The following is a 27,951-nucleotide window of genomic DNA, read 5'->3' as shown; positions in this document are numbered from 1 at the left end:
CGCGAATTTTCACGAAAGCAAATGAGAATGGTTAGGTTGGCAACAGAAGTCGTGGTCAGTGGAGGAATTTCTGACCGAGTACTGACATTGGGTTAAGGAACGTACCTCTGTTGTGGTTTTGGGCTGGGAGGAGATGATGAGGTTGTTAGACCGGGGAACAGTGAGACGGCGATTGCTGTGAAAATCGTTTGATGAGTTGCGGTATTTTTTGGCTGGGTGACATTGCGTTAGAAGTGACTATTCCCTCGCGAAAAAGTGCAGCGTTTGTGCTGCAGTGATATTTCGGGATGGCGGACAGTCCGCCGGCTGGTAAAATGGAGTCCTTTTGGTATCAAAGGGAAAAGAAATTAGACAGGCTTTTGCCATATTTCGACTCTGACATGTTAAACTTGGAATCTCAAACAATATTTGCTCAAATTAAAGCCAATTTAGGGAAAGCGATTCTGCATGGGGGGGCTGCCATCAGCTTTTGGACCGCTCGTTTGAACAAGTAAGTAGATTTCTTTCATGTAACTCTTTGTATTGTGTTTCTGTGTTATTCCCCTTCGATTGCACCAGTAATTTTTTAAAACACCTTTCATGTTTCTAATTTTTTATGAAAAGAAACCAATAACATTTGCTACGTCTACCACTCTCTTATCATGTATTTCAAAATTGTTTGTGATATGTATCCTCTTGCAGTCAGGTGCAATAGGCTCAGGTCCCTATTGTTATTTTTGTCATTATCTATTTTAGGGCTCTAGTTTTTAAATTATCTTTCCTCTCATGCTTGATTTGCGTCCCTCCCTTCCAGGTTTATTAGTATTTATGGCCTCCGCATCTCAAAGAAAGATCATGTGTCAATTATCAAGCTTCTCTTCGACACCATTGTTATGAATGGAACAGAGGAACTACTTGCTTCAGAACTTATTATGACTTATCTGACTCTATTGAAGTAAGTAAAACAGTGAGCACACCAACACTGGTAAAACTAAATTGCTCAATACTGGAAAAACTGAAAGCGTTAAATGACCTGTTGCTCTGTCAGGCATGAAGAACTTCTCTCTCCTGATGACATTCAACTGCCATGGAAACCTCTTTATGAATTTTATCGAGGCATTGTCAAGCAGCCTGTTCGCTTCTTTCCACGGTAAACGACTTGACATTGATGGTCTTGTAAAATATTTCTGTTTGTTTCTTATTAACCTATATAACAATCTAAAAATGTTACAGAGAGTTTTTGGATGTCTTGCATACTTTTATCAAAGGCTCCAACAGGTAAATTTATTTTTGGATGCTTTTATTATCAATTTAATCTTCACCTATTCCAATGCAGCAAATTTCATCTATGCTTTGTGTAGATTCTTCACAGTGGACTCTACTGCAGAAATTCTTGCAACCATGATGCCACTCATATCTCCTCTAGACAAGAAGAGTTTATCCACCCATTTAAGTGAGCTCTGTTTGTTCTTGCCCACATTACCATATCATGCTGTGAATGGTCAAGGCTATCATCTTTGGATGAATGATTTGTTGATGTTGTGGGATTCATGCAACAACTCTACAAGTGTCAATATTGTAAGTAATTTTGCTTTTAATTGAAAAAAAACAAAGTACTTTTATGAACACTTGTTAATTTACAAAATTGCTACAATGCCAATGACTGTGCCTTACTGTTGCATGCTAAAATACTTGTTGTTTTGTTTGGCCTAGACTTTGATGGGCCTGATGGCAAGGCTTGCTAAACACAATGTTGGCCGCATTGATTGGGAGCCCCACATGGATGTGATGTTCACACGCATAATGAGAAGTATGAAGCTACCTGTTCTCTACAAATCCTCAACTCAACCAAGATCTTCCTACTCAGAAAGCCTTGATATACAACACTCATCCATTTGGATTGTCGCATGTTTGGTAAGTTATTTTTAATGCATAGGAAGTTTTTGCTACCTACTACACATGATATTCTTATCAACCTGACTGTTACCATTTTAGGGGGGAGGCAGTTCTGCTCAGAATCACTTGACAGATCTTCTGCGGGCTGTCGAGTCATATTTCAATCCAGCCAATACTGCAAGCTGGATGGCTGCTGGTAAATTGAGGAACGTTGTGTTTTCCCTGCCTGATGCTGTTGTGAAAAGGCTATTCTAGTAAGTGTGAAGATCCCTTGTCTCAGGTGTGGTTTTTAAACTCTTTGCAATTACCTCAAATCCTTTGTTTGTTAAATCCTACTTTCATTAAATTTTTAGTGAGAGGACCAAGGTACTAAAGTGGCAGGCTCCCATTCCAAAAGAGAAATGTCTAACAGAGGATGACGTCACTGCCTTTGTGGAATCAATGTGTCCTATTGTTAACCAAGTTTTGATTGGCCATCTGGCCTCTCTCACTAGTGCCTTTAGGCGTGTCCTGTATTGCTTGGCTTGGTTACGTCCAAACATCATCATCCCACCAATTCTTGAAAGGTATTTCTATATTTTAATGAACTGTAACTGCCACAGTTGGCCAATGTGAGTTCCAGACTTGAAAGGTTTGTTTCTTTCCCTGGTGTTTTATTATTAATCATATTTTCAGGTTGGTGACTGCCATTACAAGTGAAACAGAACCAATGCGGGTGTCTGCTGCCTTAGCTTGTTTGAGTGCAGTTGTGCGTCCAATGGTAGAGGGAGCTCGATTGGGTTATCCTGATGGTCCCTTGCAAATTTCAAATCTTCTGACCACAATCATACCTATGGTTGACTTCAATGATCCAATGAAAGCTAGATGCTCAATACTAATTCTAGAGAGACTGCTCAAGTTTGTACCTCTGATAGACTGCTCAGGAGAGATTGGTTTGCATAAAGATATGACGCAGGTAATTTATTTTTATTGGATCTGCTGTCTTTTTCAATTTTTCTTTGTTTTATTTTGTTTTCTGACCTTCTGTACGTCCTCAGGAAGAGGAAGAAATTTGTCGTTCAACTGCCGAATTTAAAGACTGCCTCATGTTGATGGTGGATAGAGTTTTATCGTTAGTGCGTTACTCATCATCCTCAACCCTTGTTTCCTTTGACATTCGGGTCCAGTCTATGACTGTATCTGTTTTTCGATTGACACTTCTACAAACACCTCCAGAGTTTTTCAAGGCGGGTTCCTTTATTGTTCTATGTCAAAATTTGTAAATGGGTATGTTCTGATTTGCTTATGTCCTATGTTTTTTTCTTTTTTATAACAGGCTGCTTTGAACAAGCTGCATCATTTTATAACTGACAACATTACTCCAGGGCCAATGCTTGGTCATGTTGTTGAAGCTTTTGTACATGTAAATGCTGAAGAAACTTGGAAAGTTCTTCTTCCTTTAGTGACAGATGCAATTTTAAATGTGACAGAATCGGAGAATGTTCAAAAGGAGGAAATACTGAGTAGTGAACTAATGCACCACCTTGGTTTACTGAAAGACGTATGCGGGCATGAAATATTTTACTGGAATATTATTTGCTGAAATTAGAATCCATTTGTAACAAAACTTAACATTCTCTCTGTGGTCTTACAGTTATTGGCTACAGGCCCCTTGATAAAATTGGTGCCTTATATGCCTACCCTGTCCAGGGTTTTGGAGTTCACCCTGCATCTAGAAAATTTAGATGGACATTTACTTGCTGCTCAAGTTCTGGAAAGAATCGTTACACTAGCATCAAAAATGATTATTTCTAACTTCAGAAGTTCTGAAGCACCGTATGATTCTTCTCCAGGGTCCTACCTCCACATTCGTGTAAGTGTTCACTTTTTAATTGGTTTTACCAGTTGAGTAAAAATTAATTATTTTCCCTTACTAATAAGGATATTTTTTTAGGACTGGGGAAAATCTGTTTCTGTCAAAGATATGAAAACAGAGTGGATCATCCCCGATAAGGAAGCGATTGCTTCTGTTCAAGAACTGATCAACAAATTTTTGCCTGCAGAGCTTCAGACAATTGAAGCCTTCATGAGTGGCAGTGACAAGATTTCCAAGTAATATTTCTCTTTGATTGTAGGATTAATGTTGTGAAGTGAATTGTGAAGTAAATGTCATTCATGTTAACTGTTCTAGGGAGGCTCTCCAGAGATCACTTCGCATCTTAAGAGCAGTTTTGGAATGTCAGCTTCTGTTGCCATTTTGGAATGAGACTCCTTTACCGTTTGACAAAACCTTAGTACCAGATCTAGTTGGCTTCAAAGTTGAGACTGGGCTGAGAGGTGAATTAACCATGCCAGATGGTTCAAATATGCGACACTCTTTAATAGCATTAATGGAACGACTTCAGGAAAAGATACTTTCGAGTGCTGAAGATGACACCATTTCTTGCTGTGTTGTTATTGAGGCATGTGAAATCTTATCTGCTAGTAGTACCTTCTTCATATCTGTAATAAATTTATTTATTTATTAACTTAAATTTTTATTTCAGATTTGGAGGAAACTTCTCTTTCTTTCAGTAAAACAAGAGAGGGAATACAGGCATATGACTCCCTGGGAAAGGGATCCCATTGCCCTTCCAAACCTCCCACGCCTTACTCTTCTCTTTGGCGCACATGAACATGCTGTCAAGCGATGTGCTTTCTCATCGGCACCTCTTACTGCAACTCACGCCAGAGGATTGAATTGTGTTCTTAAATTTGCAACAAGTCACTACAGCAAGGTATTTTCATTTTCCTTGAGATTGAAAGCTGTACTAGATTTTATACCTTCCTGTTCCTACTTTTAGTTGTAATTTGTGTCCTTATTCTTTACTGTTCAGGTTCGGATTTGGGCTCAAGCTCTATTAGATGAATTTGAGGATCACTACCATGGTGTTCTTGTACAGATGATGCTACAGCCATCCCTTTTGTCAAACTTGAAAGTTGATAGTGTTGAGCAACATGAGCTCTTCAAGGTGGGCTTTCAAATTTTGACATACGGCAAATCTTTATATGCTTTTTTTCTTCTCCAGAAGTACTTATTTATCCACTTGTTTTGTTTTAGGGCACTCTTTTTGTTATGGCTGGTTCAAGCACATTCTACAATTGGAAGGTGTCAAGTGATTTGTGGGTTGCACTTGTTCATGCAAAGCCAACAGAAAAGCTGTCTGTCATTAAAAAAATTGGAGATATAACTAAAGCAATGCTTTCTGGTCAGACTGAACATGTAAAGCGAGAGGTAGGTTGCTTGCTTCCTTGCTTCTTTGCTTGTGTGCTTCTGAAAAGCATACATATTTTTGTTTTAATTTGCTTGTTATCCGCATTTTTTAATACATTACTGTGTTATTATATTTAAAAATAATAACTTTTGTGTGGAACTAATCAATTATTCATGTCCTGAAATGGCTTTATTAATATATGTGGAGTGTTTACTTTACTACAGGTTTCTGATAAGGTGGTTGAATCCATTTTGGAACTTTGTGGTGATAACTTGATATCACCAGAGCCTTTACTCGATCGTTCCTACGTAGAAGCTATTCGCGAGGAGGAAAACAAAGCCAATGAAATGTGGCTGAAAAAATGGCATGCTCTTCAAATTGAGATGGCTGATGCAACGGAGTCTGGTTCATTGTAAGCTACTATTTTGACCTTTTCTTCTTATTTCCTACCAAATGTTTTAGTTTGCATTTTCCTTACCCCTTTGTGTGTTTTTTTCTTCTGTTTTTTTTTTCAGACATTGGAGACAGAGCTATCTGGCTGTGGGATGCCTGAGACGTCTCATTTACACTGTGAATGAGAAGTGTTGTGCAAAAGCTGTTAAGTGCCTTCTCCAATGTTTAGTTAGTGATAATATTCACATTCGAAAAGTAAGAACACATCTTATTCCCTACATCTTACATTTTGTCTTTGTAAAGTTTGATTTTACACTCTTCTTCCTCTTGTCACAAGCATTTGAGCAGCATCTTCAAATCCATACTTTCAAACCTAACTAAGAAATCATTTGATTCTAGGCTGCTCCTTTAGGCCTGGCAATGATATTGCAGCAGCAGAGACCAAAGACCAAATTTGTGTCTTACAAACGAGAAAGTTTATTTCCCCCTGAAGGTCCAAAGGGGACTGGGGACAACAGGGTCAACGGCCAATGGCTTCAATATGACAAGGGCAACTGTCCAGCGTCTGCTGCTGATTGGAATGCTCTGAGATTTATTCATAAGGAAAATCTCGGTTACATCAAGTGGCCAGAGTGAGTAACCAGGAACTTGGCATGGTTTACAGAAATTCCCTTTGTTTTCAAGGGGTGTTTGTATTTTTAGACATTGAATTTCAACTCATCATTTTTTTATTCTGAATGACAGGGAAGTAGAAATTCCATCTCCCAACAATGAGCAAGCCCCCTTTGATGACCCATCTCATATATTATCTAATGAAGAGATGGAAGTGGACAAATTTTTCCAGGATGAGAAAAATGTAGCATCTCTTGTGTCCTACATGGCACTAGAAAAGGCAACTTTTGATGATTGCTTCGTGTTGTTCAGCAAGCTGTTCCGTAATACTGGAGACAAATACCTCCCATTGTTTCAACCACATATTGACAGACTGTTAGAAGAAAAGCTAGAAACTCAACAAATGTTCTTGTTTGCATTGTTAGCAGGTGAATATATAGCATCATTGTTCAATGACTACCTCATCTTTGACTCAAGAAAAATGTTAAACAAAATTTTGTATTGCAGGCATTATTCATGGGACAAAGCGCTGGCCTTATGCTAAACTTGTTTCCCTCTGGGACTGGCTTGCCCCAGTGATTGTGGCAGCCCATGAAAATTTGTGTGTTGTAGATGATCGTTCTCTAAGCCTGATTCCCAGTATGGTAAGGAATTGTGTTATAGAAGTGCATGCATGGAAGCTAAAAATAACTTGAATTGATTGTTTAATTTAAAATTTACAGCGGAAGCGGGACCCCTACACGCAACACTGGCTCATAGAAATACTAATGGATGATCCGTTGCGCGAGGATGCATCTGTTCTTGGCTGTCGGTTAGTTGATCTTCTTGTCTTCATTAAAAATTTATTCTCAAACCAGTATTGTATATTCATTAAGTTTCTGTTTTCGATCTGTGCAGGCGTCTTGATTTGATTGCCAGTATTTTGTCAATGAAAAATTGGCGTGTTATATCTTTGTCACATAGGGCGTTAGATTATGTGAAACCATTCCTATCTCATCATCTAAAGAATGTTCGTAACAGTGTTGGAAGGTAGGGCCTCAGTCTCCAAGTCTGTTGTTCCATTCTATTAGTATTTTTGAAATATTTCTTAATAGGTTTAAACTCGTGTTTCCAGGCTTTTGGGGAAAGTTTTCCACACTGATTTCCAGTTCCCTGGTGCCAATCAGACTTTAGGACCTCACATTGCTGACTTCTTTGCATCTGTGATACCACAATTAGAGGTTTTGAAATCCCTCAATATCACTGTTACTTCTAACAATGCTGGCAAGTAAATTTGTAATTTTGAATAATTTTACAGCTAAACTATTTTATTTGGTTCCGATTTTACCGTTTGTTTGCCAACAGGAAAATCAAATGCTGAAATTGACAAAGTCACAGAACAGTTAGGAAAAGTAGATGTTGATAGCTCTGAACAGGATGATGCCTTGCGTCTTTTTGAAACAGGTTAGTTTTGACATAACAAAGTTGTTTCCTTTTCTTAAAGTCATCTGAAGTAAGTTATTTTCTTTTATAACTTTTCAAACTATATTGTTATTTTTTTCATACAGTCTCGGTCTGCATGCAGCAAATGTTGAGAGACTCTCCAGCAGCCATGTTCCCTTGTTTTTATGAGCTTCTTGAACTTAGCATTCTCCTAGAAAATGTTGCAAAGGATAAAGAGCTGAGACAAGTGTGTGAAAGAAATTTAGCACTTCTTGCTTCAGCTTTCACAATGCCAAGTTGTGTGCCTGCTGCTTTAGAAGCTATCTACAAGGTAATTTAATGTCATTTAGTCCTTTCTTGTGGACTCTTTGAATTGAAATATTGGAAATGCACCCACTTATTCCATTCATCCACCCCATTTTTTTCAAAAAAATTTATTTTTAAATTTGAAGGTTGACAATCATCCATCTTGGTCTATGAGAGTGTCATGTCTTGGCTTTCTCCAAGTCCTGGTGTTTCAAAATATGCCAATATTTTGTTCTCAACCCAATTGGATTCAAAAGGTTAGTTTCTGAAATTTAATTTGTTTAAATTTGTAAACGTGGTGTTTCATTTTAACAAGTTTATTTCTGCTCCAATTCACAAAATAAAGGTAATTGATTTAGTTGTGCTGCGCTTGGATGATGCATGGGTCGAAGTTCAACTCAAAGCTGGAGAAGTACTCAGTGGAATGTTGCACTGTCACTTTATTCCTAATCCCTCCGAACTAAAGGTTAGCTCTTCATCAAATCTACTTAGCATGGAGTATATCTGCCTATCTACAAAATGTTGTAAAAATTTTCTACACATTTTACTGCAATAAACTGAATTTTGCTTGTTGCAGGAGAGGTTCAAGGAGAAAGCCAGTATTCGGCTGTCACGCAAATCACCGGATCCGTCCAAATTGCGATTGCGACATGGTGGCATAATTGGTTTGTGTGCATATGTTAGAGCATTCCCTTATGATGTGCCTGATTTTGTCCCTGAGGTTATAGGAATCTTGGGAGACCATCTTAATGACCCTCATCCTATATCGGTATGTAGGACTCTACACGCCCTCACTTAGTTTCTTACGGTACATTTTATGATAACGTTAATACTTTTTTACTTCACAGAAAACCATTCGAGACACCTTGAGTAGTTTCCAGCGTACTCACATTGGTCAGTGGCATTTACATAGGCGATGCTTTACTGAGGAGCAATTAAATGCATTGAGCAACATGGTCCTCCCGCCATCCCATTATGTGTAATCATCATTGTAAGTGACATCCAGTATTGTGTCAAATTTGTCAGTGGTTTAACGTCTATGCAGCATACAGATACACTTTGTCCTGTTTTCTCTTGTTTCCTGTTTCATATTCTCTTTAAATCGCTTCAGAAATGGTTTTATTCGAGAAATAAAATAGTTTTCATTGAATCATCATTGTCAGTACACAATGCATTACGCTTCTTTTGTTTGTATGATAATTTATGTACCAGGAGTGTCAGAAGCATCATAATGTTTTGCAAGTGCATAGTAATGCCAAACCTACTTCTTGCAATGTATTGGTGCTTCTAGCTCACCTGGTATTGTTAGCTTTAATGGGTGAGGTTGTTGAGTGTTGGACTTGTGCACTTAAATAATATGTTAAGATTTTTGAAGCAAAATATACTTTTTAATTCAATTTTACCCAAATGTTTGCCATATATCTTTTCAATACCCAAGAAAAAATAAACAAAACAAACTGCCTTCATGTCATAGACAAGAAACACTTCTTACCTACCTTAAAAACTTTTCAATCGTGAAAACTTAGGTATGTTGTCGCAGAGCACTTCCCTGTAAGGCTTCACCATTTCGGAGTCCATCTTGGTCCTTAGCAGCCTTTTCCTAACAGACAGTTGGAATAGTTCGGGCATACGCCGGACAGTTAGGCAACCCACCGTGCCCAGCCTAAAAAATAATTTAAATTAGCCTTAACTGCAGTATGTTGTGCTGGAGCACTCCCACCCGACTCCTGAAACTAGTGTTTCGAGGGCCATTTAGTCCCCAAATGGTCCTTATTTGGCGAAAACCTGGAGTGGTTTGCGCCTTATGGGTAGGCAACCCATCGTCCACAGCTTGTTCAACTCATCAAGTGTTTTTACAGGAAAAGTAAATTTTACACCAAATGAAATGCGCTGAAGACCACAGGGCATCTGTTTCTTAGACCGATAGCAACGCTCGATAAAAATTTCAGACAAATCGGCGGTGGTCAAAAAAAAAAGCTAAGCATCATGGTTTTTCACGTTTTAAGCAAAAAATTTTAAGTGGAAAAAATTCAATTGGAGTATTTTGTGCTGGAGCACTCCCTCATGGCTTTCAACATCATGACAAGGGTCATTTCGGCCCTAAACAATGTTTTTCAGGCGACAAACCGAACATAGAACATATTTTAGAATTTGCCGGGAAGGTAGGCAACCCATCGTGCGACGCGTCTTCACCGCATCACCACTGAAAGAGCGTGGGGGACGAAGCCTTTTTCACACGAATGGAATGCGCCAAGAGCCATTGGGCACGGGGCATCTGTTTCTTAGACCCATGTGAAGGTTCCATATCACTTTCAGACAAATCGGAGCAGGTCGACCATTTTCATCGAAAAAAAGCCAAGGCTATAATACATCATGGTTTTTTCACGTTTTGGGCAAAAAAATTAAAATCACCCAAATTGTAGTATATTGTGTTGGAACACTCCCTCGAGACTCCTGACTCTATTTAGAGCACTATTCGGGCCTAAACAGTCTTTTCCCAGCCAAACAGTGAAATTATTTGGGCGTAAGCCAGAAAGGTAGGCAACCCATCGTCCACAGCCTACGGAGTACTCCCTGCCTTCAGCGGCAGTAAGGTAATTCCCCTTCCCCTACCGTTCCCGATCTGTGACTACCCCCTGCCCTGCCCAGCCCACTGTCGGCAGTATATATTTCAGTTTAGGTTATGTTTCTCTTTGACGTTGAGGATGGATGTAAACGGAGACGTGATTCCAAATGGAATAGAAGAAGACGATGAACCAGATGAATTCTTTTTTGAATCTGATCACTTAGCACTGAAAGGGAACAAGGATTACTTGTCGTTGTTGAAAACATTAGCAATTCTTCAAGCGCAACGATCGCGGGCGCTACAGGTAAATAGTTAAAGTTGCACACGACAAGAAAAGCACTTTTCCCCGTGGTATAACTAACGCTCTATCGATGCAAACCTCTTATTTATACATTTTTTTGTTTGTTCCCTTGTCCAGGACTTGGACACCATTCAGAGTATTAAACAAAAAGCACTTGATAGTCCTGAGGGTTTCATTGCAATACTTGAGGAGGGAGGAGATCTGGGAGTTCCTACTCGACAAATTTTGGCTGAGGTATTATTATTCATGCATCTTTTATACGTCTCTTGGTGTTCATCTTGTATTTACTTTGGAATCTCTGTTTTGAAGGTACCTAACATTGACTGGACTGAGTATAATGCAACGGCACCCAGCACCCTTGTTTTGCGACCAGCAACAAGGAGAAACGTTGTCAACAATAATGCTCCAAATGCCAGTAAAAAGCTAAAGGAATTTGAGAAAAGTGGAGAAGTTACTGTTCGTGGGCGCACTTTCACTCAAAGTAAACCTGAAACATTCAACCAGGTAATTCTTTGTTCGTGGCCATATTGTTACATAATGGAAGCTGTTTTCTTTTAATTTGAATTTTATTTCTACTTATTTCTGAATTTAAGCTTTGGACCGCTGATGAGCAACGACGATTAGAGGAACTTCTCATTGAATATCCTCCTGAAGAAATTGAATCACGTAGATTTCAAAAAATTGCTGAAGCTCTTGGGAATCGCACACGAATGCAAGTGTCAAGTAGAGTTCAGAAATATTTCCTCAAATTGATGAAAGCTGGATTACCTGTGCCAGGCCGTGCTCCAAGGGCTTCCGCTGATACTCAGAAGAAAGTAGCTATCAGTTCATCTTAATATAATTTTGTGAACATTACTTAAACCAGTGATTCATAGAAAACCATGTTTCGTTCATGCTAATTTTCTTTCAGGGTACACACAGTCGACAACGCTCCAATCATTTCCTTACACGTCCGTCTACATTTTTCCCTCAACATCAAGATTTACCTGTGTATATGCCTGAATATGATGAAGAGGAGCTGCCAGACATAGTAGATAATCAACCTACCATCAAGACAGAAATCATGGATGCGTCTCTGTGTGAAGAACAAAGAAAGTTGCAGTTGTTACAAAAAGTAAAGAAAGAGAAAGAAAGTGGCAACATGCACAGTGGGATTCATTCTGGATTCAAGGTAATTATTTTGTGCTTGCTCCCTGGAAGTATAAGTTATGGAGTATCAATGTTTAAATATGTATTTCTTTCCAGTGTGACATCTGTGAGGAGGAGCCTATTACTGGTACACGCTGGCATTGCTTTGACTGTCCAGCAAGTACGTCTGTAGACTTTTGTTCTGATTGTGTTGTAAGTCAATTGGAATCTGCTACACACCACCCTCTGTCCCACCGATTGGAGGCCATCAACGAGGTCACTCCATCAAGTAGTGATGTGTCCTATGATCCAGATTACCTACCTCAGTCATTTTCCCAAAGCTATAACTATCTGGATCCCAATTTTCTGCCTCACTGATGTTATCATGGCAACCACAAATGCTGTGATATAATTTTAGTAGTATTAAGTATGCTTATTTAATTGTCAAATTTGTCCTGAGTATTGTTAATATTTCTAAAATCTTAACTTTTTTCTATTTCTGATCTGTGATGACCAATTTTCTTGCATTGTGAAAAAATATGTTGGTTATTCAAAATTAGCAATTACTCTTTTACTTGATTATCTGCATGATGCTTTGAGATGAAAATATGAAATACACCTAGAAAAGAATTCCAATGCTTTTATATTTATTCTTGTTCAACTCTTTGTTTCTTTTGAGTCAGTGTTGTTGTCAGGCTGGCCAGTATTCAGAAACTTTCATGAGGAAACTTACGCTGTCATGTGTCCATTTTGTGCAGACTAGTTATAAATAAGTAGACCAACTTGATGGTTTATTGTATCTCTATATTTTCACACACGAGTCAGGCTTGAGATCATATAACGAGTACAGTACTGATGTGAGTAAGATTCATAAATGCATTTTGTGCCTTCATGCAAATCTGTCAAAGTGCAATGGTAAATAATTTCAAAAACAGTGTGAAAATGATGTATAGCCTCATGATCAACGTCAACAAAGACTAACACACATTGAACTGCAAAATAATAGAGGTCTATGACCTACTCTAAATTTTGATACAAGTATAGTTTTGGGTTGCATCCAAATTAACCATGCATGAAGCAGGTTTATTCAGACCACTTGGTTATAAGTTTTAATATGCCTTGAAAAGACAACTAGAGAGGAACATGTGATGTACATCATCAATATATATTAGGGTGCACAAAAAGGACTAAATGTTCTGCCCTTTGCTTGTAATACTGATTTGAAAGAAAAACAAAAGAGATTAGGAATAACTGTTTGATCCTAGGTATCACAGCGGGTAAAGAGAAATCAATCTTCGGCTGCTACTCATCATGTGATGTAAAGATTTTGAATAAAATGATGACACAAGAGAAAAATAATTAATTTTACTGAGAATCCAGGCAGAATGAGAACTCGACGCAGTCACCAATCTGTTTAAATTGCGAAAACTTCAAAATGAAATCCTATGCAAAAATATTTTTGGAACTTCTAGAGGTTTTAGAGGACATCCATATACTATGTACCCTATTTTGACCCGGCCCATCAAATATTTGGGTACCTAGGATATCCAGGGTACGCTGAGGAGGGTGTGTGTTGAAAATATGCCTGAAATAGGGTATGTAATATATATACATCCTCTTACCAATTTTAAAAGAATCGAAAGTGTAAAAAAGAGAAGCTAAAAAATACAGCAAAATGGAAAGGAGGTAACAAAAGTATAATAGAAATATGCTATTCTTTGGGAACAGCCATTTTAAAAGAAGATTCTCCATTTAAGATAGAGGAAACATATGGCTTGTTAAGAAAACTTGCTTTTAAATTGCCAGTTACGATTGCATAGAGCAATTAATAACACAAGAAGAGTACACAAAAGACAAGGGTACACCTCAAAGTATAAAACATAAATGTTAGAGGGACAAGAGTAAGATTATCACAGATGAAAGAACAGTCTTTGCAACAAATAAAAAGACAGGAAAATTCCTGACCATAGTTACAAGAAGTAATGATCTTTTGCCATAAGAAATAGCTAAGAATGTATGTCTCTTAAACATAAGAAGATAATTACCACATAACAGTCAGCATAAAGTACTTCTACAAGGGATTCATAAGATATTGCTATGACAAGAAATATAATATTATTATGCAAACACTTCTATGCAAAATACAACAATGCATCAACAAAGATAAGCATTTTGAGGGATAAAGATTCAAGAAATCAGAATCTACCTATTTGTCTCTTCCATTCTAAGTCACATTAAAATTTGCAAAAGATGTTGATTTTTCATTTTACTACTTTGTACTGTGCATTAAAGATTTATATCAAAATAAAATGAAGGAAGAGTTAACATAAGTACAAGTAGATGGGAGATGTCTTGTGTGAACTCACATCATCCAAACATTCACAGACACAATACACAACATTAAGGTGTAACTACATGAAGGATAACTAGACTCGGGAAGATTAAATTACAGTAATTTGAATCACATGTTTAAGAAGGTTACGTTTAAGGATTACAAAACAAAAATACTGATAACATTATGCTAGAAAAACTGTACATATAAGAACAAAGAGCAGAGAGATAACAGCAAAAAGTAGCTGCTCATTTGTGCATCTGGTCCAGGTTGCACAAATTTAAAGATCAAAGACAGAATGACAAATTTAAAATATTTAGAAAAGTCTTTTTTTTTGGTATAACTAGATGCACAGATTTGTTTTCAAGTGCATCCATCCTTGATGTTCATAGATGACTCAAGTCTTAATTTTTTAAGAGAAAAAATATAATGAACAAACTATTGGACCAGAATAAGTATGCCGTGGAATGATGCATGTGGTGTAGTGGCCTCTGAGGGTCAGCCGCAGCAAATAAGTTAATGTACAATCTAACTCAATTGTAATTGGTCTACATTGCTTCAGTTCGAATTAAGGTTTAAGTACTAAGAAAGGAAGAAAAATAATGTTCCTCTTAATTTGCAGCCCTGATGACTGATCTCTTGTTCGTTCTGCTTGCGTTTTTGACGATCTTAAACTTTAAGTTTTACAAAGACGTGAACTGAACAGAGCACGACCATACAGAAGAATATTGCTTCATGTAAAAATTCACAAACCATGTTGGCAACATATATAGAATCAAAATAATTCAAGAATTACATTCTACACACATCTTTTAATAACTAGTACATGTAAAATTTGAATAACAATCAACTAGTACTGAAGAGCACCGTGTATGGAACATACAGTAGAGTAAAAAATGTAGTATTAAAACTATGTATCAAATAAGTTTTTAAGATTGCTGTAAAAATTTATTAGTTGGAACAAATTTGCAGCAGTGCCATATTTTGGGTATTGCTTTGATTGCAAGATAATATATTGCACAATATATTGCATAGCTCTGTGAACATATTTTTTAAGACACTTTTCAATGCTATGAAGAGAAGGTACAGTATTGCATATCACTCTTTTAAAAACAAGTAAGTAAACAGAAAACACACTTTTTTTAATTTAATTTTTTTTTCCAGGCAAAGGAATGCTAAATTCTGGGAGTTTTGTTACACTTATAAGCTTAAGTCAATGCCAACATGAAAATTTCCTTTCTTTTCTGACAAGTCTCATGAGTTAAGATCTCTTACAGCCTGTAAAATACGCTTCACATGGCCAACTTTAGTGACACCCAACTCTTTTAAATCCCTTCGAGCTAGAGTCAGAAGTTCTTTCCCTCGAATGTCATGGCATGTGAAGGAATCAATGTACTCACCAAGTTGTATAGATTCTAGCCATGACGCAACCTCTGCTGTACCCCAAGTAGCCACATCTGCAGCTGTTTGCCGACTACGATCAGGATGAGATGCACGTTCTCCTCGGCGGAAACGTAACCAGAACAACCCACGAGCCTTTCCTTTTCTTTCATTCTGCAAATTGATGACATTGCTCTGTCAGATACCTTAACATTTGTAAAATACCACCAGAAAAAAAAGAAAGTATGTGGCTTTGAAACTTACTTCTCCAGGGGGAAGTGGCTGCAATGTAACACACCCATCCTCATTGTTGCACTTCCGTAATTCAACCTCCATGTTAGATAGAGCTGAACTCAGCTGTCCCTCAAGATCTTCTCTAAGACGCTACAACGGGGAACATATATTCAGTAAAGCATTCACATTGAAAAAATACGACAACACAAATACTAAATGACCAACCAGTTTATGAGCCTTTTCTCTGAGCAGTTGACAGGACTCTTCATGCAGTTGCCTTGCACTGGCAACTAAGCCAGTTACAGCTGGGCGTAGATCACCCTGAAAAATGGAACACAGGGTGAGAATTAAAACTACCAACATGTCAAAGTGCAAATACACTTTAGAACAGAAAATTCCAATCCTTACTCCTGTGAGAAGCTTTCCTCCTGGATGAACATGTTCTAAACTGTCATGAGTTTTAGCCGCCAAATCATAGAGATCAGCTTCTATTGAAGGGTGCCGTATTGTCAATAGTTTCACACATCTGTTTAATGGAATAAATGACACAATTGTAAATGACAAAGTAAATAAAAAATGCAACATTTCATTAAAATAGGAGTTGAACAACAGTACACATGTATTTATCAAAGTACCTCACAAGAGTTGTGGAAGCATCAATAAAGCCAAGGAGAAGTGAGAACTCCTCATCATTGAAAGGAGCTAAACGATCGTGTGGAATGAGTCCTGCAGTTAGATGAGGCAGGTGTGAACGCTGTTTTTCCTCCCAGGCTCGTAGGGAATTCTCTAATGCACGGTTACGGCACAACATCTGCATCCTGTTTTTATGAATAATTCTTATCATACCAGGAGGCTGTATCCAGGCTTCACCATCAACTTGGATTGGAACCCCTTCATCTCCTGAGATCACAAAAGCACAAGATTCATTAAAAGGAAAAAGAATAAACCTTAGCAACATTCTCAAAGAGGGTAAAAACCTTACCAAGAATGTTAATTTGAACAGTTTGGCATTGAGCAATTCTATGATGTTGAAGGTTGATAAGCCGAGAGGCTGCCATTTGCATAGATCCGAAAACAGCCACAACTTCTAGAACTCTATCATCAAAGCTGGGGGCAAGGAATACATCATCTTCCTTTGTTCCACCCCAAAAGTTTGTTCCTCCCATGAAGCTAAAACCAAAACCAAATTATCAGCAAAAAACAAAAAAGAAAACAAAAAAAAAAGTCATAATAAGTGTATAAAATGTGCAAAAACCTTGGAATATTGAGAATCACAATGCCTTGAAGTGATGGAAGCGGAATTTTCTGTCCATCGCATTCTAGTTGAACTCTTTGATCCAAGTTTTTGTAGGTTTTCTGAAAGGCAATAAGTTCTAGAAAACATTCTCCCATTTGAAAATGCCAGAGAAGATTGAAATGTAGCTCTTACCTGCAACCATTCTTTACTGCCCAATACACCATACCATATGTAATTCTTTGCTCTTGATCTGCATTTTTCTGGGTGCTCTTCTCTTTTGTGGTGGAAATCCAGGGAAATTTTTGCATCAATTCCAATGCCAAAGTAATTATTCATAACACACCTCTCAAAAAATCCCTCCCTGAAAAATAATTACACCAGAGTCAAGAAAAGATCATGTTTAAAAAAAGTGTATATCTCAAAAAGTATCTTGAACTTTTAATTACAGTAAAGTTTCGTCAGGGTCCATCAAGGGGGAAGCTGCTGCACAGAGAGCATCCGCATTTGCAAGGAGGGCCTTGCTTATCATTCCTGCACTGCTCACATCTGCAAACACATCCAAAAAGGTTGAAGGTACTGAAAGGTGAGTAGTAGGTTGAAGCAAAAGACAGAAAAAATACTGAGAAACGTACTTGGCCACATGGGCAGCCGGACAAGAGGATTGATGATGGGCAGACTCTTGGCCTTCTGGACTGCCTCCGACTCTGCTGCACTGCTGGTGGACGAGGCCCCGGTCTTGGCCGACACCGAGGCCATGAGGTCGATGCTGACCTGCAGGTCTCTTTCCACCGAACTGCGGAGGCGATCACGGAATGGTTGTCGTGGGCCCGGTGTGGAGTCGTCCTGGGACAGTGAGCGGTCTCCAGATTCCGCAGGGACCTTCAGGAGGCTGCCGCTGGAAATGCGGCGACTCGCGGCGGGCGAGCAGCGCCAGAGTTGCTGTGGTGAGGCTGCACGCCAGAATTCAACAACACTCAAGTTGAAGTCCAGTGTAAAAAACAAAGCTACGATTGAGTAAGTGAAGAAAACCCACCTTTGCCGCCAGCACTGTCACAGCTGTATCTCCGGTATGAATTGTCGTCAGGTAAATGATGCTTGTCTTCTTCTGATTGGGTGGGAGAAGGAGGGTCTACCACAACGCTGATTACTGGATGTGGAAAGCCCCTGGCATTCGGTTTTTTTAAAGGACTATGATGAATCTGGCAGAACAGAAATAATAATAATGATAATCAACATAGTAACTTTTTAAATTATTACACAGTAGGATAGGGGAAAATGCTTAAAGCTCACCCTTTCTTTCTCTTGATAAATAGCAGAAGAAGTAGCAATACTTTTACGCTGGAGGTGATATGGAGAGGGGATGTGTAGAGTGCTCCCCCCTCCACTGCCTGCGCTGGTGTCACTATCATGACCTGTTGTCAGGTTGTTGTTGGAGCCTTGGATGTGAATCTGGATTTGGTCGTTTTCAGGGAAGAGGCACCCAGTGCTGCTGCCTGTACTTGCAGCTGACGAAGGAGGAGTAGGGCCTCCTCCCAAACTGTGGCTGCGGTTTGATCGACAAGGCTCAGGGACACTTAAATTTGTTAGAATGCCCTCTGCAGTTTCTGGCTCAGATTTTTTCTCCTCAGGAGATGGATCCCGTGAGTAAACTTTGAATCCCTGGTGGCAAAACAAAACAAAGTAAATTTTCAAGTATACTTAAATATTGTCAAGTGTGAAGAAAATAAAAGATTTGTACCTTGAGGTAGGGGTCCATTTCATCAGATAAATTCCCTATACTTGATGCTGGAAGAAGTTCATCTTCATCAAAATTTTCATCGACTTGAAGCAGAGGCACATCTAACGTTGTCTTGTGACTCTCTTCACAAATATGGGCTTTTGTCTTGCGGCGGGCCTCTGGTCGCCTGGTGGCTATGTGACGGCATTTAATGGAGCGTCTAGCAATGTCATTTCCTTCAACAAAATGAGCCAAGGTACATTTGATAGCAGGATCTGTATCACCTTCTGTGTATTGTGCATGACCACTGAGCCCGATTGCAAATTTCACATCATCTTCTGATTCATTGTCCTCTCCAGATGTCACTAACGGGTCAGTGCCATCTCCATGTTCAGACCCATTCTGACCCCCAATTACATGTCTATCAATCGAGTCATGTTTTAGAACTGGTGAATCTTTTGACACGTCTGTAGTGTTAGTCAGTCTTATGGCACCTTCAGCACTTTCCTCAGACGTTTCTGATGAGTCTATGTGTTTGATATCAGCAATTTCACTAGCCTCCAATGCAAAGCATCTCCAGACAGGGTCCTCACCACTATCCACACTGTGCCGACCTCTATTTGGACGTTTACATTTCTCAAATTTAACAGTGTCTGTTTCTGTTGTGGTAGAAGTGCCATCAGTACTGAATCCACCAAAACTAAATCTTCGATTTGGATCTTCCGCAACTTGAAGAAAGCTTCCTTCAAGCCCGGCTCTTCTCACTTTGCTGGTGGTATTGCAAATCATCTCAGAGCTCAATTCTGGTAGAATTGGGAGTCTGTTTGGTTCCACCTTTCCATGGGCATCACTCCTTCCTATGTGGGTCTCATTGACTCCAGAAACTTTTGAAGCTGGATCGAGAACATCCTGTCTGGATTCTTCACCATCAGGAGGTTGCAAGGAGCTCCGATGACTTAATCGTCCCAAATAATCAGTGACACTGTTAAAAAGAAAGATAAAATAATTGTACAATCCATATAATATTTGTTTTCCTTTAGCTGAGAGTTGCATGAAACTTTACCTATCAACAGACATTGCAGAGCTGCGTCTTCTGTCAGCAAATTCTTTGGGCACAGGTATCGGAAACAAATCTTCTCCTCCAGAGTCCCTGCGAAGGTCTGGCAGAGGGGACAGGGCCGTGAGCCGAGAGCCCAGAAGGGCAGGTGAAGGGCAACGACTTCCATCTGAGCTGGAGCCAGAATCCGTCCCGTGATGAACTTTGAGGGTATCCATAGGAGGTTTAGTTGTATGCTTGCTTTGGTCATCTACAGCCTGCTCAGTCAGCTCTACCAGTTTGCGAACAGCCTTTTTCAGGCTGTTGGACCTCAGCAACAGCTGTTGCCGCTTGTTTGAGTCCAGCTGCAGGATGGAAGAAATCATATGTTTTATGCACAAACTGCACAAAGTTTTAAATACAAAGATAAGAAATAAACCTACCCTCAGTTGTTGATTTCCATAATCCTTTTCCGATTTGTCTAGAGAAGCCTTTTCCTCATCGTGCACACCCTATAATCAAGAAATAATGAGACATAGAACAAACATCATACAAGCAAATAAACAATTTAAATTTTACTTACATCATCTTCCTCTTCAGATCGGAGTAGAAGAAGCCCTTCTGGTCCAAGAGTTTGCAGAAGTAAATCAAGCTTCTCGGGAACAACTTTGCATTGCTGTTCAAAATCTTTGTCATCTTTACCTGGGCTACTGTCAGGTAGTTGTAAGGCAAAGTATTTTAACTTTTCACAAACAGACCTAAAAAATAAAAATGAAACAATACTTAAATACTGACTCCACCCCCACATTACATTATACTGGTGTGGTGTTCCTACTGTGCAGCATTGATGATGATTGGAATGTCGTCTGACTGGAGAATTTTTGATGTGTGGTATGCAAAAGAATTGTCATAAGCTGCCATGGCAGATGTAGACATTGGGGGAGACACTTGGGTGGTGAATGATAAATTGCCTGTCCCAATGGATATATTTCTCTCAAAAGCCATTATGCTCCATCTAAAAAAGATTTCAATATTTTTTTAAAAATAAAATATTAAAAGCCCTTACAAAGATATGTCCTAGATGCCAATTTAATATTTTCCTAAACTTACCTGTCTAGCATTTTGGTACAGGCCTTTTCATACTGCTCTAACAGTTGAGTCAGGAGGGTCTCATCATCACAGGAGGAACCCCAACCCAAAACCCTGGCTAGGTCATTCCCTGTGCCCAAGGGCAGAACTCCAACTTGGCATTGTTTCTGAAAAACAGACAGACGAAATAAATTCACTTGAAGAGTAGAATAAATAAAGAGGGGCAAAGAAAGAGAACCCGGAAGCTCACATGCATGTTGAGACGATCGATCTCAGACAGAACCCAGCCGACAGATCCATCACCGCTGCAAATAAGGATCCGGAAGGGGTCGAAATGCCGGAAGAGACGCAAGCTGCGCAGACAAACGCAAAACGCCCCGCGTCAGAGAGTCTTAATTCCATTTTCAAAGTTGGGGCCCTATTTTCGGCCCACGCGGTACTGACCCTAGCCCCGGTCCGGTGCCGATGAGGTCAAACACCTGCGCCGGGTTGAGCAGCTGCTTGAAGCGGCGCAGGAAACGCACGCCCTGGTTGTCGCCGGACTTGGAGTTGACGAACACCAGGAGGGGCGAGCAGCCCTGCGGACGCACCGCCTCCCACGCCTCGTCCGTGCCTGGAACCAAGAACCACGCGGAATGCAATCCCCTTCCCGGATGGAGATGAAAACCAATTAGAAACGAGGAAAAAAGGGGGAAAACAAAATCATTCCATGCTACAGCTTCCGCTTCGCCTTCCTGCGGAGCTCCAACTCGTGCTGCTCCTGCTCAGTGCAAAAAAGTGTCCACAGGGGCAAGCAGGAGTTAAATTGTAATAATGCGAATTTTGATGTGGCGTAAACACATACACCCACACACACAAAAGGATTTTGCACTTAATCGACTGAGGCGACTCGAGAAATACGACAACTTTTTTCCTCCCTTTCTTTCGGTCCGAGAAGAAAGACAACAACTTTGGACGGGGCGCTGGCCGATTACACCCACCCCCCACCCCCCGGTGCGTCATCTCGATTGTTTGCCCCCTTCTTCCCGAGCAGGAAAAGAGGGAGAGGGAGGGGAAGAGGAAGAGAGAGAGAGAGAGAGAGAGAGAGAGAGAGAGAGAGAGAGAGAGAGAGAGAGAGAGAGGAACGCTTCACGATTTTGCGTGTCATCCTTGCGCAGGGGCCATGCTAATCTTCTCTGTATCGTTCCAATTTTAGTATATGTACCGCCAGAGAGAGAGAGAGAGAGAGAGAGAGAGAGAGAGAGAGAGAGAGAGAGTGCTCCACATATACACACGATAAATCCCAACGCGCCCGTCGCGCCAGTCGAGACATCGCAAATGGGAAAAATTGGGCGCAGGCAGGACGCGCTCCGCTTGCTCGGCTATATCGTCTGTCTCCGAGGGGAGCGGAGGGGTGGGGGAAGGGGAGAGAGGGGGAAAGAAAGGGGGAAGAGGGAGAGCCCCGCCACTACGGTACTACACGTCACACGCTGCGCCGCCGAGCTGCGGGCGAGAGCGCCTGACGGAGACAGGATACCGTCCCGGAACGCGGGGCTGTTGGGCGGGCCGGCCCACCCCGCAGGCTGACTCTGCTGGCTGCCGTCGTCTGCCGTCCGCTAAAGTGACTGCCTGACGCCGCCCTGCTGCCCTGCAGACTGATTCCGAGAGTCGTCGTCGTCGGAGGAGGACGCAGTCGCCAGAGGACGCCGTCGGCAAACAAGTCCCCAGTTCCAGCACGACGACGGCGCCGGGGCCGGGCCGGGCGGGGCTGCCTTGCAGTGCGGTCGTCTGATCAAGACGGAGCGGGGAGGGGGAGGGGGCGTACACACAAGGGGCGCCCAAGAAAGGTCAGCGCGACCATTGAGTCTGTTGTGTCCGCCCGCCCCGCCCCGCCCCGCCCCGCCCCGCCCCACGCCGCTGGCCTAGTCTGTGTCGCAGCCGGCGCCGTTCCCAGCCCGCGACCCCTCCTGGGGGACCCCCGCGCCCTCCGCGCCCGGCCGGCGGCACCCCTGCCGCCGCTGCCGCCCTGCCGGCGTCCGTCCCAGCGGCCCGCGCGGCCCGCGCGGCGCGCACCGATCAGTCCAGAGCAAATATTTAATCGAATATCGGTGGCCGGGATCGCAGCGATTGCGGCCTTTCACCCAGTTCTTTGTTTGCAAAGGTGCCTTAAGCGAAATGAGGTCCGCCTTGGCCGGTCTGCCTGCACAGCGCAGCGCAGCGCAGCGGTGCGGCAAGTTTGATTGCCATTCCTCCTTCTCTCTGTCTCTCTCTGTCTCTGTCTCTGTCTCTCTCTCTCTCTCTCTCTCTCTCTCTCTCTCTCTCTCTCTCTCTCTCTCTGTCTTTCTCTCATCCAGACGGGGCTAAGCACCGCGCCGGAAGACGCAGATTCAGACGGATTGGAACCGACACTCACCCCAGCTGAGAGGACGACCGTCGGCCAAAGCGACGACCAACTTTTTACTCAAAGCGTTGGCGGGGCTTTGTTTTAAGTTCGGAAAAGCCCTGGCGTTCCCGCGCGTTCCCGGCGCGCTGCTGCCCTCATGCCGTTTTATTCTGACGAAGCTCCCAGCCAGCCGCCTGATGCCGAAGGATGGTCGCTCTGTCTCTGTCGCACTCGTGGGGGCGCCGCGTGAGAGCGAGAGAGGCAGCGCCACGAAGGGATCCTTCGGAATCAGACGGCAGCTGCCTCTCGTCGGAAAGAGGCCTCCACGTCGTTGGCACTCAAATGTTCAACAAGGTCGAAGAGCGCTTTCGTCGCTCTGTCCCTCTCGCACTCACGGGGCTCTCCGTAAAGGTGCGAGAGGGACACAGCGACCAACCGATCTTCTGAATGGCTCGGCTGGACGAGAGACAGTGTACTTACCCACGCTGTGCAGGGCGGTGGGGGGCAGCGTGCTGATCTTGGCGGGGCCCAGCGGACAGCGCTCCCGGTAGGCGGGCCTGCACGCCGTGTGGACGCACGCCCGGCACCAGAGACAGCGCCAGTCCTGCAGCCTGGGTAGGGGGCCAGCCAACACCGTCACTCCACCGTCTCAATGTCAATGGACACGTTGACAAGCGGTACACAGTGGACCAGAAGACCGGCGCAGGCGGCCAAAACTCTACACGCGTTTTGAGCTCCAGAGTTGCTAAATGGGACTCGAACCGAACGTGTGAACCCACCAATGGATTGCTCTCCGAACGAGGAATCCATTGGTGGGGTCACACGCTCAGTTCGAGTCCCATTTAGCGACTCTGGAGCTCAAAACGCTTGTAGAGTTTTGCGCCGGTCTTCTGGCCATGGCCGCGGTAGTTACCTGAGCACGGAGCCGCAGGTCTTGTCGCAGACGGTGCACTTGCTGGACACGGGCAGGTTGCCCTCCACCCACTGGTGTGGCATCACGATATTCTGCCAATCAGAAAGGCGGCAACGCGGCGTTAGAGCAGAGTCAGGCTGGTTTCAAACACTGATGCGGCCTCTCTCGCACTCATGGGTCGTCCCGTAGGTGTTCGACGCTGTTCGAGGTCGACAAGGCACGTTTGCAGCGGCCACAGCGGCAAACTGATCCCCAGAGTCGTTTTCCTCGCTATGTCTCTCGCACCTCTACGGGACGGAAAGAGACTCTCGGAATCGGTCTGCTGCCGGCGCGTCCAGCCCTCCTCGGCCTCGGCTTGCTGGGCTTGCTTCGACCATCAAGGAAGATAACCCCCTCGGGACCGCTTGAGTCCCGGACGGGCCGGGGCTCTGGGACTCTGGGGGCCGCTTGCTGGCACACTGCTGCGCTGCTGGAGGTGGAGGCAGTGGAGGCACACGGCAGAGTCGACGGGCAGCCGACGGTAAGGCCAAGCCAGCAGACTGATTCCGAGTGTCGTTTTCGTCGCTCCGTCTCCCTCCCACTCGCGGGGCGTGCCGTGCAGGTGCGAGAGAGACAGAGCGACGAAAACGACTCTCGGAATCAGTCTGCAGGACGGTGAGCAAGATTAATGCCAGGCAAGCCGGCCTCGCCCGCCCGCCTCGCCCCTCATCTCCCCGGACACTCCGCGCCAAACGTGGCGCGTGGCACGCCACTTAAAAATTATTCGCCTTCTGACACACAGCCCTCGGCCCAGCCCTTTTCCAATTATTTTCCCGGCTGAGAGTTATCCGGGTCGCCGAGGAGGGCAAACTAATTAAACATGAAGAAGAAGCTCCGAAGCTCCGCCAACGACGGCGGCAGCGCGGCGGCGACGACGACACACTTTGCAAGTTTGCAAACATTTTAGCGATTCATCGAGCCGCGGCCGTTTTCCCCGTTTTTCCGCGTTTTTCGCACTTTGGGGAAACGCGGGGTGGCCGCTTGGAGAGCGCAGGGTGGGAACGCCTCAAGTTTCTCCAGTCGAGTATTTTTTGTTCCATTTTATTTTATTTTATCGGGCAGCATATTTTTGCAAAGACTTTAAGTCCCGGGCCGGGCGCCGGGCCGGTCGGCCGCCTGCAATCCATCGGGCTGCTGAAACCTCCAGCCTCGGAGCGCGGCAGACTGATTCCGAGGGTCGTTTTCGTCGCTCTGTCTCTTTCGCACTCATGGGCCGTCCCGAATAGGTGCGAGAGAGACAGAGCGGCGAGAGCGGCTCCCGGAATCAGTCTGCTCCGCTCTGCAGGGCGGCCAGATGCCGCATTACTTATGCATTCGGCCGCGGTTTTGGGTTTAAGTCCGAAGCGACTAGGGTGGCATCGATATAGGGGGGGGGGAGGGAAAGCGTGGGAAACAAATACCCAACCGGGTCCGTGGGGCGCGACTGCAGACTCATTCCGAGAGTCGCTTTCGTCGCTCTGTCTCTCTCGCACTCATGGGGCGTCCCGGTGGGTGCGAGAGGGACAGAGCGACGAAAAACGACTCTCGGAATGAGTCTGCTGCCGCCCTTTGCGTTCCCCCTGTTTGCTTGGTCCAAATGAGTTTCGGCCGGGCCACGCCGGGCCACGCCGGGCCACGCCGGGCCACGCCGGGCCACGCCGGGGCGCAGAAGGAGGGCGCTGTTAACCCCCATCGCGGACTCCCCCAGACGTCACCTCAAAGTAAGTTCGCCTCAAGTAGCCCGCGCTCCTCGGCCTGCCAGGCTGGCAGGCTCGGCAGGCTCGGCGCGCTCAAAGGGACGATTGAAAGACTCCCCCACCCCCTCCCCGTTCAAGGGACTCACGCGGCAGAGTCCACTTCTGCAGACTGATTTCGAACAGTCTCTCTCTCTCTCTCTCTCGCACTCACGGGGCGAGTTCCGTTAAGGTGCGAGAGAGACAGAGCGACGAAGACGCTGTCCGGAATCAGCCTGAGAGCCACGGTGGTGCCTGCAGTCTGATTCCGTAAGTCGCTTTCGTCGCTCTGTCTCTCTCGCACTCATGGGGCGTCCCGTACAGGTGCGAGAGAGAGAGATCGACGAAAACGCCTCTCGGAATCAGTCTGCTGTGCCGCCATCTACCACCCCCGCGCCCCAAGCTCGGCACCAAACGGCTACCCGGACTGAGATCTGCACTCTCGGCGTGCTTAGGCCCAGCACCACCTCTTGATTGAGTTTGAGGGTCGCAGGCGAGCACTCGCCCTTGCCGCCCTGTGCCGCCCGGCCCGGCCCGGCCTCGATGCCTTCCTGTACCGCCATACTCCGACGGGACAGGCGCGCCAAGGCGGGGGCGGGCTCTCGACGTCCCTCGCCCCAATCAAATTACCGCACTGGTAAAAACAAACTGACTAAAACAGCGAGTTTTGATAGTTTTCGCCGCGGATTGGCGAGAATTTGTGCACTGAGTGCTCCGTCGTCGTTCCAAACAAAACTACCGAAAAAAACGTAAAAAAAAAGCTAATTTTCTGAACCAATCCAAAATATTTTTGTGAGCTTCGAATTGGCTTTCGGCGTGCCGTTGGTAATTTGGGGCTACGCTTTTTAATAGTTTGCTAGTGCTACGCTCACCCCATCCTCGTCCTCGATGATGTCCTTGCCGACGGAGGCCAGCGTCGTCCATTTGCAGTTGCTGACCGCCTTGGCGGCACACCGTTTGTGCGCCTTGCATTTGCAGATGCCGCAGCTCAGTCCGTGAGAGGTGACACCTGTAAGGCACGCCAGTCAGACCACGGTCAGACCACGGTCAGGCAGGGCGCCGCCCCGCGAAAGTCGCTCCGTCTCTCTCGCACTCGTGGGGCGTCCTCCCGGACTCCCCGTCGGGCTGGCGCGTGGGAGAGAGACAGAGCGACGACACTTTGCAGGCCGACAATGTTGCCGCTTTATGGCTCCTTCCGAGAGGGAGAGGGGGGAGAGAAATTGAAATTGAAATTGTTTTTATTGAGGGTTCATGTAAAAGGACTAAATAGTCCCACTGTAACATAAACCCGCTCTCATTACAGTAGTTTTAATTTTGAGCAGCAGGTGACTAGAAAAATAATAATAATAATAATACTTATAATAATACTTATAATCACAAAAGAATGTATTGTAGTACAATCACGACATTAGGATGTTAAAAACTGTATTCTTTACAGTCTTGTATGTTCGATGTAACAAGTTATAGAGTTTGAATTGATTCCACAGCATTATTGATTGAATGTGAAAAGAGTTGTTGTACTTAGTTAATCTATGGTTGGGAACAAGGAACATTTGCTTACTTGATCTGGTAGATCTATGGTTTGAGATGGATGTAGAAATATAATTCTCATCTAAGTATGATGGTTGATGAGTTTTAACAATTTTCCACACTAATGTTGAGACAGCTAATTTACGCCTTTCCACAATTTTGAGAATTTTTAGATCTTGTGAAATATGCTCATACTTTTTAGTTCCAGTTATAAATCGAATACAAGCATTCTGGAGCCTCTGTAATTTAATATTATTTATAACAGTCATATCAGTAAATACTACTGATGCATAGTCTAAATGAGGAAAAGCTAGTGAGGTAATAAGCATTTTTCTCACTCTTTGTGGAATGAACGTAAAATTGCGCCTCAACTGGGCAAGAATGCCTAGTATCTTTTGAGCTGTTGAAATGCAGTGGTCATTCCAAGAGAGGGTTGGATCAAATAGAACTCCTAGATTCTTAACAAAATTAGAGTATGGAATAGTACAGCCATTAACAAGGAGGGGGAGAGAGAGAGAGAGAGAGAGAGAGTTG

At 43.4% G+C, this 27,951-nt stretch overlaps 3 protein-coding genes and 1 non-coding gene across 7 annotated transcripts in view; 2 read left to right on the top strand and 2 right to left on the bottom strand.

Annotated features, from left to right (window-relative positions):
* The first annotated feature begins 105 nt into the window (after positions 1-105).
* Positions 106-9,249, top strand: LOC117640036 (proteasome activator complex subunit 4A-like). Its single transcript, XM_034376226.1, has 31 exons — positions 106-490; positions 794-934; positions 1,028-1,129; positions 1,213-1,257; positions 1,341-1,557; positions 1,693-1,893; positions 1,975-2,129; positions 2,229-2,441; positions 2,551-2,830; positions 2,913-3,101; positions 3,191-3,415; positions 3,509-3,727; positions 3,809-3,966; positions 4,046-4,316; positions 4,401-4,631; positions 4,731-4,865; positions 4,955-5,128; positions 5,333-5,520; positions 5,624-5,756; positions 5,901-6,133; positions 6,246-6,541; positions 6,621-6,757; positions 6,836-6,924; positions 7,011-7,142; positions 7,228-7,376; positions 7,458-7,556; positions 7,661-7,866; positions 7,988-8,098; positions 8,188-8,307; positions 8,419-8,610; positions 8,690-9,249. Exons 1-31 carry the CDS (start codon positions 288-290, stop codon positions 8,822-8,824), a joined length of 5,379 nt encoding a protein of 1,792 aa, XP_034232117.1. The 5' UTR covers positions 106-287; the 3' UTR covers positions 8,825-9,249.
* Positions 9,250-10,448: 1,199 nt separating this feature from the next.
* Positions 10,449-12,472, top strand: LOC117640040 (ZZ-type zinc finger-containing protein 3). The gene is made up of 6 exons (XM_034376238.1): positions 10,449-10,711; positions 10,826-10,942; positions 11,018-11,212; positions 11,302-11,523; positions 11,619-11,879; positions 11,954-12,472. The coding sequence occupies exons 1-6, from the start codon at positions 10,547-10,549 to the stop codon at positions 12,212-12,214; spliced, it is 1,221 nt and encodes a 406-aa protein (XP_034232129.1). The 5' UTR covers positions 10,449-10,546; the 3' UTR covers positions 12,215-12,472.
* A 147-nt stretch (positions 12,473-12,619) lies between these two features.
* LOC117640037 (diacylglycerol kinase eta) overlaps positions 12,620-27,951 on the bottom strand; it is a 66,510-nt gene continuing 51,178 nt past the window's right edge. For 3 of the 4 annotated variants that reach the window (XM_034376229.1, XM_034376228.1, XM_034376231.1), the window contains 23 exons: positions 26,760-26,896; positions 24,137-24,228; positions 23,704-23,834; positions 21,306-21,474; positions 21,112-21,214; positions 20,883-21,028; positions 20,608-20,787; positions 20,356-20,530; positions 20,216-20,284; positions 19,800-20,137; positions 18,758-19,718; positions 18,310-18,678; positions 18,053-18,218; positions 17,652-17,969; positions 17,466-17,565; positions 17,212-17,380; positions 17,038-17,138; positions 16,765-16,952; positions 16,418-16,682; positions 16,191-16,308; positions 16,008-16,103; positions 15,813-15,932; positions 15,423-15,722 (listed from right to left, as the gene is read on the bottom strand). In XM_034376229.1, coding sequence (XP_034232120.1) covers positions 15,423-15,722; positions 15,813-15,932; positions 16,008-16,103; positions 16,191-16,308; positions 16,418-16,682; positions 16,765-16,952; positions 17,038-17,138; positions 17,212-17,380; positions 17,466-17,565; positions 17,652-17,969; positions 18,053-18,218; positions 18,310-18,678; positions 18,758-19,718; positions 19,800-20,137; positions 20,216-20,284; positions 20,356-20,530; positions 20,608-20,787; positions 20,883-21,028; positions 21,112-21,214; positions 21,306-21,474; positions 23,704-23,834; positions 24,137-24,228; positions 26,760-26,896 — 4,811 coding nt within the window. Of the gene's footprint in view, positions 15,723-15,812; positions 15,933-16,007; positions 16,104-16,190; positions 16,309-16,417; positions 16,683-16,764; positions 16,953-17,037; positions 17,139-17,211; positions 17,381-17,465; positions 17,566-17,651; positions 17,970-18,052; positions 18,219-18,309; positions 18,679-18,757; positions 19,719-19,799; positions 20,138-20,215; positions 20,285-20,355; positions 20,531-20,607; positions 20,788-20,882; positions 21,029-21,111; positions 21,215-21,305; positions 21,475-23,703; positions 23,835-24,136; positions 24,229-26,759; positions 26,897-27,951 lie in introns of all 4 variants that reach the window. The other variant, XM_034376227.1, reaches the window with a different exon arrangement.
* Positions 21,974-22,077, bottom strand: LOC117640755. Its single transcript, XR_004587456.1, has one exon. It is a non-coding gene; the product is annotated as a U6 spliceosomal RNA (small nuclear RNA).

This window comes from Thrips palmi, unplaced genomic scaffold (genome assembly GCF_012932325.1).
Source record: "Thrips palmi isolate BJ-2018 unplaced genomic scaffold, TpBJ-2018v1 HiC_scaffold_12, whole genome shotgun sequence".
NCBI classification, from domain to species: Eukaryota; Metazoa; Arthropoda; class Insecta; order Thysanoptera; family Thripidae; genus Thrips; species Thrips palmi.
Note: the sequence above shows the minus strand (reverse complement) of the source record. Positions and strands in the feature narration are given on the sequence as shown.

Bases quoted from the DNA above. Each gene is read 5' to 3' on its own strand.
- LOC117640036 (XM_034376226.1), top strand. From the start codon at position 288: ATGGCGGACAGTCCGCCGGCTGGTAAAATGGAGTCCTTTTGGTATCAA. The intron at 2,442-2,550 runs GTATTTCTATAT...TCATATTTTCAG, and splicing joins ATCCCACCAATTCTTGAAAG to GTTGGTGACTGCCATTACAA. The intron at 4,866-4,954 runs GTGGGCTTTCAA...GTTTTGTTTTAG, and splicing joins AGCAACATGAGCTCTTCAAG to GGCACTCTTTTTGTTATGGC.
- LOC117640040 (XM_034376238.1), top strand. From the start codon at position 10,547: ATGGATGTAAACGGAGACGTGATTCCAAATGGAATAGAAGAAGACGAT. The intron at 10,943-11,017 runs GTATTATTATTC...TCTGTTTTGAAG, and splicing joins CTCGACAAATTTTGGCTGAG to GTACCTAACATTGACTGGAC. The intron at 11,880-11,953 runs GTAATTATTTTG...ATTTCTTTCCAG, and splicing joins GGATTCATTCTGGATTCAAG to TGTGACATCTGTGAGGAGGA.